This window comes from Thalassophryne amazonica, chromosome 4, assembly GCF_902500255.1.
Source record: "Thalassophryne amazonica chromosome 4, fThaAma1.1, whole genome shotgun sequence".
NCBI lineage: Eukaryota > Metazoa > Chordata > Actinopteri > Batrachoidiformes > Batrachoididae > Thalassophryne > Thalassophryne amazonica.
The window spans coordinates 119,064,907-119,077,933 of NC_047106.1; the positions used below are offsets into that span (position 1 = coordinate 119,064,907).

Genomic DNA, 13,027 nt, shown 5'->3' on the forward strand with positions numbered 1-13,027 from the left:
AGTCGGTACATACACTTATTTTTGCTCCAACAGCCAGTGTACTGACTGAATGGCAGTGGAAAAGATCCCTCCTGCTATCCCTGTCAATCAGTGTATTAGAGTTATGAGGCTCGGGTGCTCTTTCAGTTTCTTATCTGTTGTCTTAGAGTACACTGTGTGTGGTTACTACGTATGTGTGGGAGGTGTTCCACTCACTGATTCATTCAGTGATTCACAGCTGTCCAAGCGGTTTTCCTCTGGTAATAAATGATTTCAGTGCACTCAAAGGCATAAACAAGGCTAGGTATGAGGACTTTGTTTGTCCCATGGATGTGGTAATGATGTTGGAACTTGACACTCCCTGACAATGGAAAAAAAAAAACATTGAGGAGTGTAAGAGATGCTTCAACTGGAGTATTCAAAGCTGAACTGATGCATAAAAGAAAGTGTCAATGCATGCGATATATGGACTGCATATATATATATATATATATATATATATATATATATATATATATATATATATATATATATACACATACATACTGACATCTAATTTAGCTTATGAATGGCCACTCCTAACAGGACTTTGAAATTTTGTGGAATTGGAAACTATTGTTGGCGAAGGTTTGCGCTCTATGAGCACAGTGCTCTAGTCTTTGTTAGTATTTAAAATCAAACACAATTTCCCTGAGAGATCTTCCAAAGGGATCAATAAAGTTCGATCGAATTCAGTCTAATACCATGGGGTGAGAATAGGAAATTTAGGAGGGATGCTATTTTGCCCTTCAACACTTATGGAGTAGCTCATTAAGATGCAAACAAAGGTTTTTTTTCTGTTGGTTTCTGTATGTAATATGTATATTTTCCAGTAATGACTTGTCAAAGATGTTATGCTGATAGAATAGTAAGTAGCAATGCAATAATATATTTTTGAGAATAACACTTGTGGGATTCTCGGAGTACAGGCTGATACTGTGATTAAATACATCAGTGCAGTCCATGGGTGATACATATCATACTCCACAGCTGTCCATTACATTTATACAAAAAATATCTCTTTACAAAAAAAAGAGGTATTATTTTGTTTTAAACAACTGGCATTGTTAAAGCAGCTGCTGCTCTTCTTTATTTCTACTACAAATGCATACAATGCAGAAATATTGTAACAGGAACACAACAACAGAAACCAAACAGTTTTTTTTTCCATGGATACCATGAAAACGATGAATGTTTCACCAGTTTGTTAGAGGAAGACCACATAATTCTCTGGGATTAAGCCCGTTTTTCCCTCATATGTCGCTTGGAGCCAGCCCGGTTCAACAGATGGGTAAACTAAAACACACAAGAAAAAAAAAATGTCAGTGAAAAACAGCAGAGTGTCTTTATTCTGATGTAACACATATGAACTCCTAAATGCATATTTGTTAGGTTATTTCACATACACAGTGAAAACCAACAAAACTAAAACTTCAGGCGGGCAAAAAAAAAAATAGCATTAAAAGCAAACTGATAATGACTCGGTCAGAGTGCCCTTTAAATTGCGCTTGTGTATTTTTGGAAGGCTGAAAGCAGGATTACATTACTCACTAGGACACAAAAAAGGGCATGATATGCCATTTGTGAAATTGACCAACCTAGGATCATTTTTGAGTTTAATCAAGTAAAGAGATATCCATGGATAAGGTGTGAAAGAAAAAAGATGGGCCATTAAAGTAGAATGTAATAAAAGTGCTGTGAATGTGGCAAATGGTAGGAGAGCTTGTTGACGTTTTTAGGTTTGGCTGCTGGCAGGCGCTGGTGCCTTTCACCAGGTTACACTGACCTTTGTTGGTTCGTAGTCAAGCCATCTCTTCATAGAACAAGCAATAAAAAAAAATCCTCAGGCTGTGTGGACTTTGGCAAAGCATAGGGGTGTCATGTTAGGGACCAAACCATTTTACGCTTCCACATAACACCGTCCATTAGCCAAATCCTCTCTGTGTGTCACCAGCACACAACAAACTACAATGATCAAATGAGTGTGATCAATACTTGAAACCTGAGCAACTTTTGCACACTCGTCACAACCCTGGACTTGTTGAGATTTTACCTAGAGAAGGTGTATGTAGGAATGCAAATATCCAAATCTGATGGATTGGACATAAAAGGAATTTTAACCAACCAGCTCCCTAGTACACAATCTGTGTAACAGGACTGGTTGCACAGTATCTCATTTATAAATAGACAAAGAAAAACATACACATTATAAACACCCAACAGCCAACACCAAACTAATTTAAAAATATAATGTAATGCTAAAATACCATTGGCCATGTGAACATTGTATTCTTTATAATTTGCAGTTGTTTAATTATTAAGATCCTATTGTCTTACGTACAATTTGTACATGTTCAATAAAGCCCCTTATCAATCAATCAATCAAAAGCAATATTTACGTTTTAATGCCGTCTGCATAAGGCCTTGTGTGTGCGTGTAGTTGAGCTTTTGACAAGAGCGGAAGTTGTGCAAATCAAGAAATATGCTCACCCTATGTGCATTTGCAGGTAGTAATGAGACAAATATAACGCCATAGGAATTTAGCTTTGAGTTAGCTGAAGTTAGCATGCACAATAATGTCTGCAAGATGTCTTGTAAATGACTCCAGAGGTGTTATCAGGTTACAAAAACAGCATTTTCAGTTTTAGAAGTGTTTATTTCTCACTAGCTTTTACATAACATATGACAAAGAGGTTATATCTGCACACAAACAAAACAGAGTTTTGCAGCTAGCTACCAGCCTGTGATGTCACCATGCTAACATCTGCAAAATGTCTTATAAATAAGTTCAGGTTTAGGTTCCAAAAACAGCATTTTCAGTTTTAGACGCATTTATTTCTCACTAGCTTTTACATAATATATGAGAAACATGTATATAAACACATAAAACGAAGCGGTTTTGGAGAGAGCAGCCACTGCCATCATGGTTCAGCTCTACTCTGATTGGCTGTCACCCCTGCTACTCAAAAACTTTAAAAGATTTAAAGAGAATGTGACTTTTTGACATCTTAAAATAGGTCAGGGTTAGCCATCTTCGAGCTTGTCCAAGGTCTGTGTCCCAAGAATGTTCCCTGTAAATTTGAAGACTCTGGTAGTAATAGGACTGGACTTATGGCCCGGTCACATGGCATACGACGATTCCTGAACGAAGGGAAAAAAGTAAAAAAGTCACAAATCATTGAGAAAAGGTGGATGAACAGCTTGCGAATCAAGAGCGCAAAAGGAATGAAAGAGGAACAAAATTAAACCAAAGCTAACGTTGATCTCAACGCTTTAAACAAAACGCGCCTGGAGCTACTGCTGGAGCAGTGTGTGTCTGCATCTCTGCATTCCAAGACTCGGTGCTGGGACGGGGATCTGTAGCGCCTGAGTTCTGGAGAAGCTGCAAAACAGAAGACACACTGTGGAGATCTGTGCGCATGTCGGTGGATCCACCTGCTGTGGCTCCTCATCCAGGACAAAACAGGGATCCTTCATCATCAGAATCCTCACTGCCTGGTTCAGACTCTGATAATACGCTGCACACTCCATCTTGCTCCAATTAATAAAAAACTGAAGCGCTTGCTCAACATTCACAAGACGCCTCATTTTCACAAAACAAGAACACCCCCACACCAAATACTCCACCAAAATAATACACACTGCAAACACACCAAATATTTTTCAAATCTCTCAAATACCAAAACTCTAATCGCTGTCTGTACATGCACGCGTATGAGACAGAGGGAGAGAGACAGTGAGAGAGATAGCGCTGTTGATGACCAGTTCTGATGACCCACGCACAGGCACTGTGTACGTGGATCAGACACACACACGCATGCGCTTCACCTTCTCTCCAGCTGACCACATTGGCTTTTCTGTTTTTATATGTTACACCTCTGAGGATCAAAGCTGTTCACATGTGAATGTCCACAGCTGCTGGAACTTTTTCCACACTTGATGCTCAAAGTCACACTTCTGTAAACTGTTGCCTAGTTTGCACAAGCTGAGGCGCAATTCGCTCTGAGAGATCATTGCAGATCCCTGTCGGCCCTCAGCACCATGGAAACAAACAAGGCTGATCGCGCTCCTGCAAAGCCCCCCTGCTGCGAACAAATACACAGCCATCAACGATTGTGTCAGGCATCAGCAACTCCACAACAGCCCTCACAAACCAGCTTCTGTACTGTGTGAAAACATTCAGCTTGTCGAACATAGTCAAACTAAATGCTAATGTTACAAAAACTAAGCAAAAAATAAAAAACCATCAAGAATTACAGAAAAACGAAATACAGATGAATTGAGGTTTTAAGTGGCATTCATTCAAATTTTTCGACAGTTTCAAAATCCTGACAAAGCGGCAGCTGCAGGAACGAAGCTGCGCATAGGTTAAACTATGCCAACGAAAGTCCAGATTTCTTGTTTTGTTTGGGCTTTGTTGCCCTTCGTTAAGTGCGGTGTGACCGGGCCTTTATGCTGAACACAAACAGACGGAGGGATACATGCAAAACCTTCATAATACCCGATGGTCTTGGGTAATTAATTAAAAGTATAAGCTAATTGTAACAAATGTGAAATGTTCTGACATAAGTGGATCCCATAATATCCACAGGCAGACTGTTCCACAAGCGCACACAAAAAACAAATCTCTATAGCCTGCTGACCACTTTGTATCCTTCAGACAGACTGGGAGTGAGTCTGTCTTAAGACCACCTCCACACAAGTCACATATACAGCTGTAAAAATCCAAGGTTTTTTTTGTTTTAAATCACATTGAACTTGGTGGAGGTGCAACATTTTACTAATATGAATTAAAAATTGATTTTAATTATTTGTTTGACACAAAGTCATTGCAGTAGTATCCAAGGATCCGCGAAAGCGACCAACTGCCAAGGAGCATCAAGTCTCAAAATCATAATGTAAGGCAGTAAGCACAAGGCCCTGAAGACTTTCTTCTCCTGCAAAGCTATCAACATTACCAAACACCTCTGTCCAACGACCTTGTGACTGCATCAGCTTGTCCCATGCGTCAACCTATCCAAAAGGCTGAGGCGCCAGAGACATGAATGTCATGGCTGACACAAAAAGGGTGAATTATAAATAATTCCAAAAAATAAAAATGAATGTTACGTGCCCCACCAGTACATGGAATGTTTTTGAGGGGTTTTTTTTTTCTGAAGAGGAAGGTTATGTCCCACTATTAGATCAACACAGAAGTAAGTATGGAATTGTTAATAAAAACAGAATTAAGGGATCTGCTAAACCTAGCAAATGAGAAAAAAATAGTATGTGATTTTAATGCTGTTTCATTCACCAGAGAGGGTCGGACCCAGTTATTTGTATAGCACTTTCAGTTGAGGTAAATAAAAAGTGCTTTACAACAAAAAAATTAGTGACATAAGAGTGCAGATTTAAAAGCTTCTACATAATATCATTGAAAATGGATTAAGAAATGTCACCATGAGCAGTATCTCCATCTGCTTAGAGAAGCTCAGTTCCAATGTCACAGATCCCTGGAGTTTTCCTTGTCCTCAGCCGTTTCATGGCCTTTGCAATCTCATCAAGAATTATCGACTGGACAATTGACCATTTGACTAGAGAATCAATCACAATGGTAACAGTGATTGATTGTGATCCCCTCCACAGGAGATCATGGTCAGACATGAATTATGCAGTGAATATTATCGTTAAACAAAAAGTGAATGTTTATGCTTGCAGAAGTGGCACTTTATGGGTTAATTTTGAGGAAAAACGACTGGTGTTTGACATTTTTCTTCTTTTTTCACAAGAATTCACAAAGCATAATCAAGAGTTTTTATTTGAATGCAAAAGATTAGAAAACAGGCTAAGTCTTAGACCATGGAAGTGTTATGGCCCACTCAAACGAAACAAAAAGTCTAGACTTTTGTTGACTTTCATTGGCATTGTTTGACCTTCACGCGGCTTCGTTCCTGCAGCCGGCACTTCGTCAGGATTTATAAACTGTTGAAAAACTTGAACAAATGCCACCAAAAACCTCAATTCATCTGTATTTCCTTTTGCTGTCATTCTTGATGTTTTTTTTAGCGTTTGCTTAGTTTTTGTAACGTTAGTGTTTAGTTTGACTTCATTCAACCAGCTGAATGTTTTCACACAGTACAGAAACCGGTTTGTGAGGGCTGCTGCTGCGTTCATGTTCCACTGGAAATTACAGGGCAAACTCAGCCTGTTTGCTTGGACTTTTTTTTATCTGGGAGGGGGGTCAGCTTCAATGGGCTCAGGCACCTTATATAGGGAAGAATTAATCTTTTGTGTGGATACAATGAATTATTTTGCCACAAGCAACTGCTGAATTTGAAACAACAAAAAAGTTGTGTAATTTCCGACAGTGCTTGAACACAGTGGCAGCAGCAACTCCTGCGTGTGCTTAATATTTTTTTTATCAAATATAACAATATGAGTGTAGGAATGACAATCCAGCAATTTCCGACAGTGCTTGAACACAGCGGCAGCTCCTGCCTGTACTTAATATTTTTTTTATCAAATATAACAATATGAGTGTAGGAATGACAATCCAGCCCTTATGTACATGTGGCAACAGGTAGATGATTTAGATGATTATATAAAAAGCTGTTCTGGAAGGCAGAATTCAGGTTGTGGATCAGTGATCAGCTGGTGGAAATAACCGCACATGGGGGGTCAATGCACGTTCACACAGACTGATCAATTTACTGCTCTGATATATTCAATCATCTTTACACATATTTATTCCCCATTTTGACAGTTTTCTGTTATAAATCAATATATATGTCTTAGTAATGTAATACAGTGAGAGAGCAGTGACCACGGCACACCAGCGTTTTTTTTTTTTTTTAATTGGAGCAAGATGCAGCACCCAGCGTGTCGTCAGACAGTGAGGATTCTGATGATGAAGGAGATGATCCCTCTTTTGCTCTGGATGAGGAACCAGAGCAGGTGGGTCCACTGACGCATGCGCAGATCTCCACAGCTTCTGTTTACAGTTTCTCCAGGACTCAGGCTGTGGCATTGAGGGCATATGTCCATTTCACCAGCGTGAGTTTTAGTCGTTGATGCATTTCACCTTTGGTACAAGTAAAGGAATATCTTGTTTTAAATAAATTTTATTCAGCAACGTGAATTACTTAAGAGTTGTATTCATTTTCCATACCCACTTATTCCAATTCACGGTCAGGTGGCAAGGGGCCGGGGCCGATCCTAGCAGTCATTGGGCTAGAGGCGGGGTATGGGTGTGGACAGGCTGCCAGTCTATCGCAGGGCAGACAAACTCATACCTACGGCCAATTTAAAGTTTCCAGTACCACCAAATTTCAAGGAGCACTCAGAGAGAACCCATGCAAACTCCACACAGAAAGGACCAGGTGGGAAGCGATCCCAGTACCTTCTTGCTGTGAGGCAACAACGCTAACCACTAAGTACTAATTGGGATGTGTAATTCATGTGGGATTTTCAAACTACAATTGTTTCAGGATAAAGAAATATATATTAAAGCACTGAAACCTTACGTATGGATGATGCTCGACTATTTATACATGACCCAAAGTACAGGTCTGGTAATACGTACAAAAAAGGAAAGGAAAAGAAAGGAAAAGATGAGAACATTGGCGAATGCAGGAGGTTCTCTTAAATCACTAGTACACACCATTTAGGAATTAATTTGTTGGAGTGGTTGGTTATTGCATGAGGTTTAATGTCTAGAGTTTGTATCACAAAACAGGCATAAAACTTCAGCTCACCATTTGAGAAGTGCGTCCCCTGAGGGAAACTGAGCTCATTGCTGTGTTCTGCTTCACAAGAGTACATCGCCTTGGCATCTCTAAAGGAAAATAAACAAAAACACATGAGTGTCGTAGCAGATTTGAGATGATTAGATGGAATCAGATTGATGGTAATGTGTTCTACAACACCTTCCAATAGGAGCAGCCTGAGGGGTGGGGCTATTCTCAAAAAGTAGCGTTTTGGCAGCCACCCTGAAACAACATGTCCATTAGCACTTAGACGTCACTGCACTTGGTTACATCAAGGAAAAACTGTTGGAAAAATGATGCTGACAAAGAAAAATGATGATCAGAAAACATTAATTCACTGTGATGACTATGGCCTTAATTACTGTATGACAAAAATTCAGACCTTTTTCTTCTTTTTCCACAAAAACAAGTCTGCAGTTGCTATGCGTTCCTCATTGTTGCAGATAAGGCAAAAATTGTAACAGGGACGACTAGGAGGTTTCCTTCCGGATGGGAGTTAAACGTGTTAACAAGGCTATGTTTGACCCTGTACACCACAACATCTAAGTCCAAGCGGTGACACGGATTGCGTTCTGAATGCCTTGTGTGCGACTTCTCAGATGTCACACGTCAAATAATCTATTTGTCCTGAGAGAACAAATGCACATGGCTGCTGGGTCACATCAACCCCAAAGCAGGTACAGCATAATTAAAGGCAGTTCTCCCACTCGGGGAGGACAGGCATAAATCTCTCAACACGTACTCATCTGAACTTGGAGACCTCTCAAAGCTCAGTGCTCATAAACAGAGTACAAGGCTGAAGTCTCAGCAGGGACAAACAGCCAGATCATTTTTTTCTAAGTCTGCTGTAAATGAGAGGCAGATGAAACTTTCCTTGCACATATATGCTCAATAAAGTGTTCCAGCAAAAGAAGGATTCATTCCGATGTGTACCTGCCAGACAGTTTTAGTGGTTGAAAGACTTTGCAGCCTATAAATTTGGGTTATAGTCCGTCTTTTGTCAAGAGGCCATTTGATCACAACAGTTTAGTAATGCCACTTGGGAATGTATTACCTGAAGATTGAAAAAGTGTTATTTTTATTATTGGTACATAATCCATTGATTATTATGAATGTTAGTGTATAATCGGGGACAAAAATTTGAATCCTAATCAAGTTTATAACATGACTGCCCACTGAGAATAAACAGTCTGAAACTACAGATTCTTTTAAACCTGGATTTAAGTCACATCTTCCTCTTTGATCTATAATTAGCTGTGGGGGTTTTTTTTCCCATTGGTTGGTTGTTATGTGATGCAGTTGTAAGGATTATATGTGGCTGGTTTTATTGTAATTTTATTGTTTTGGTACACTTTATCATTTGTTATTATATGTAGTGCTTGCAGAATTTGATACAAATCATACACAAAATTCCTCACAGCCCTCAAAAAGAAACACTTGTTCTGTTGGGGTGAAAATCCAATATATATATATATATATATATATATATATATATATATATAAAAACAGAACCCATAAAAATTGTAATAAATCCTACAAAGGTTTGTATTGTTCCAATTGTCTTCCACAGCATGTCTTGGTCAACCAAGAAATAAACATTTTGCCTAGGGGCCTATTTCACCAACAAATCATACCATTTGGAGCATAATTTTGAAAGAACATGTTTTTGATGCAAAGCGACCAAGATAAGTGAAACTTTGGAGGATGATCGTACACAGACTGAAGTTTAAGTCCAGCAAGTTTGAAGAAATAAAAAAAAAAAAAAAAAAATCAATAAATTTGCTGGACCTTTGTAGGATTTAGTACAAATTTTTATGGGTTCTGTTTTTTTTGGGGGGGGGGGGGGGGGGGGGGGGCACCCTGTATATCCCAATTTAATAACCTCATGTGCGCATATGATCATCTCGGATAACTGACTCCAGCTTGGGTTTGAAGATCTGACTAAATCAGACACGCATGACCAGGATCAATGGATCATGGATCATCCAGTTTAGCTTGGATCTTTTAAGCAACACATGGAGAATAATGGTCTACTGGGCCCTATTCTTCAAATGTTGCATGAAAGACCCCATATAAACTGGACAATGCAGATCCATTAAACCTTGTCACCCCAGTTTGATTAATTTGTTCTGGCATATAAATCATTATAAAGACATTTTTGCTGATAGATCAGTAGCTCTTCCTGATTTGCAACTATAGACAGACACACATATAGACGAACAGCCACACACACAGACGCAACCTAATAAGTGTGACCTGTGTAGTGTGATCATGTCCAAACAACATTACAGCTGAAGCAGTCATTTTTCTCTGTGCCATATTGTCTCTCTTATGCACACACAATTCATTCACGTAATATGAAAATTAATACAATAATATATCATATATTCCCCACTTAAATCTCAGAAATTCAGAATTTTATCTTGGAATATACCGCTGGTTCTATAATCCTGTTTGCGTAATACAACATCGTATCATCAGCTATTTCTAGTCATCTGAACAACTGCAATAGCATACTTATCAATGCTCTGACAGCTGTATAAATAGCAATCTTCATGAACACAACACAACAGCAGTAACGACTGTCTGAACTAATTATTACTATAACAATGGTCACATATTTCACACAACAGTCATATGTACTTGTGGTAACTAATAATTACTTTTCTGAGAACTCAATCTTAAAAATAACCAAGTTAGATTGCGAGTTACTTTATTAGTTACATTCAGCAGCTGCTGACAAGTTGCCAGCAGCTGCTGAATGTAACTAATAATGTAACTGTAAAATATAATATAAAGTAACTAATAAAGTAACTTTTCAAAGTTACTTTGGCAACACTGAATGTTAAGTACATTGCATACACTAGGAACATGACAACATGATAATTTGTGATTGAACTGACTGCTGATAAAGAGATGAGGTTTTAGGTTTAAGTAGGGTTATTATTCTAGTCTGGTGCAAGCAAGCAGCCCAGAATCTGTCTTCATGGTAGTTTATGTTCCGCTGTTATCATGAAACAGAGTCACAACTGAATTCAATCAGGATACTTGAAAAATCAAGAATTATCCCCATATAGGTTTTTGGAAATACACCCCCCCACACACACACGCCTTAGTTTGTTGACTTGCCTTTTTTCACATTCCTAACTCTGTCAAAAAAAGATCAAATGTGTTTCATATTTGAGAGCATTACGTAGGATGGTATCCTTTATCTGTCTGATTCAGATCTGATCCCAATTACAGATTTGTGGCCTTTTAAATTTAACATTGAAAACCCCATTTAATGTATATTTTACATTATATCTTAATCAAACATTCCCAAATCACTCTCATATTTAAAAGTGAGATGCAGACTGGCACTCACTATCGCCTGACAAAGTTTGATCCAGATAAGATCCGGATTGTGAATTTTGTGGACATTTGAATTTAACATTGAAAACCCCATTTATTATATATTTTAATTATATCTTTAACATGCACCAATTACTCTCATATTTGAAAGTGAGGTGCAGACTGCCACTCGCTATCAGCTGACAAAGTTTGATCTGGATCTGATCCGGATTATGAATTTTGTGGACATTTGAATTTAATATTGAAAAGCCCGTTTGGCGTACATTTTGCATCTCAGTCAAAAGTGCCTCAATCACTCTCATTTTTCTCTTATGGATTTACCTACACCACAAAAATTGGATGGAGGTTCCAATTTTATACCTATTTGTCGATCTTCCAGTTATCAGTCGGAAACCAAGTGCCAAAAAGCACTGGCAAATTGTGCATATAGCTGAGATAACCAATATTCTGTGAAAATTATCTGAAAAAGAATTCAGAAACCAAAAAAGCTGAAAAAAACCTGGCAACACAACAAAAAAACCCTTCATTTCAAGTGCATGAACTAAATACATAAGACATTTGATCACATCTAATTTAACTTATGAAAAGCCACTTTTAACAAGACTTTGACCTTGAAAATTTTTTCCAAGGTAAAAATTTGTGGAACTGGAAACCAGTGTTGGGGTTGGTTTGTGCTGTACGAGCAGGGTGCTATAGTTTCTTTTGTGACAAAATCTTTGAATGAAGAGTGGTTCATCCATTTAAATAACAAATATGATGTATTAAAAAAAATCATTTTATCTCCCCTTGAAAACATCAGACCAAAATTATGTTGGTTCATGCACATCTTCATACGGTGTGCTGTCATTGTGTGACATTTAATCATTAAATTTAATTTAAATACATAAACTGGTTCAATCTTTTGGAGTGTGTGCATGGTGGTGTATAAATATGGTTCTTTTTTAACACATTTCAATTACTGTGAGTGTAATCATGATTTTTCTTTAAACTCATTACACTGAGCCAGGTCTTTGGTAGCCGTTGCTGAAGGATGTGTCCATCTTGCGGCGGACCACTTGCTTTGGTGGAACGTCTGGATGTTCAGTGTGTTTCAGACTCGCTTTGGAATCCAGTGATGACAGACTTTGGACAGAACCAGACCAGCTCATGTGACCTTGAAAGAGACAAACATGAAAGAGTCTTTTGTTCAAATACAACAGAAAGTTAAACCCTGGTAATAAAACAACAGGAAAATAGGCATGGGTGCAATGTTTCCTCATTAATTTTTGTTTAACTTGCATGAATCAATTTGAAATATAAAAACTTGCAAGAGCCACTCTGTAGAGTAAAAACATGCACTGCTGAAAATGATTTTGGCATGATGCTTCCTTTCCACTAAATTTACAGTGAAGGAAACACAATCACCCAGAAATATATATAATATAATAATATAATATATAATTATGCTGTGCTGAATTTTTTTGAATGTATCTTTTGCAGTTAAACATGGGTGTGGCTTCATATTCAGCAACCTGAGTGTTCAGCATGAATCCACATTTCAATCATTAGTGATTATGACCTAAAAAGATGTAATACTGTGTTGCAATTGTTGACTTATTATAAAGGTTATGTCAGCCTACATTTTTAAGGCAGCCCAATAATTAACTTTTTATAATTAAAACCAAGAGCCTTTTGTGTAGTCTGTGGGAGGAAGACAGAGCAACCAATCATGATGATCTACAGAACATAGTAGGTGGAAGTGTATCATTTTAGTTATTGTTTTCTGTTCCAGCTTATTATTAAGTTATTATTAGAGCTAAAGTGCATCTCTGTGTGTATGAGCAGACTACACACATCAGGAACCCACCTATGTAAGTTAATGCATTGTATAAATAGCAGAAAAACACTCACTTTCTGCTGCTTCACAATAGCTA

At 38.1% G+C, this 13,027-nt stretch overlaps 1 protein-coding gene across 4 annotated transcripts in view; it reads right to left on the minus strand.

Moving 5' to 3' along the window:
- Positions 1 to 834: 834 nt before the first annotated feature.
- LOC117508672 (rho GTPase-activating protein 42) overlaps positions 835 to 13,027 on the minus strand; it is a 356,336-nt gene continuing 344,143 nt past the window's right edge. For all 4 annotated transcript variants that reach the window (XM_034168483.1, XM_034168481.1, XM_034168484.1 and 1 more), the window contains 4 exons: positions 12,111 to 12,267; positions 7,923 to 7,985; positions 7,752 to 7,831; positions 835 to 1,314 (listed from right to left, as the gene is read on the minus strand). In XM_034168483.1, coding sequence (XP_034024374.1) covers positions 1,226 to 1,314; positions 7,752 to 7,831; positions 7,923 to 7,985; positions 12,111 to 12,267 — 389 coding nt within the window. In that variant the 3' untranslated portion in view covers positions 835 to 1,225. The remainder of the gene's footprint in view (positions 1,315 to 7,751; positions 7,832 to 7,922; positions 7,986 to 12,110; positions 12,268 to 13,027) is intronic.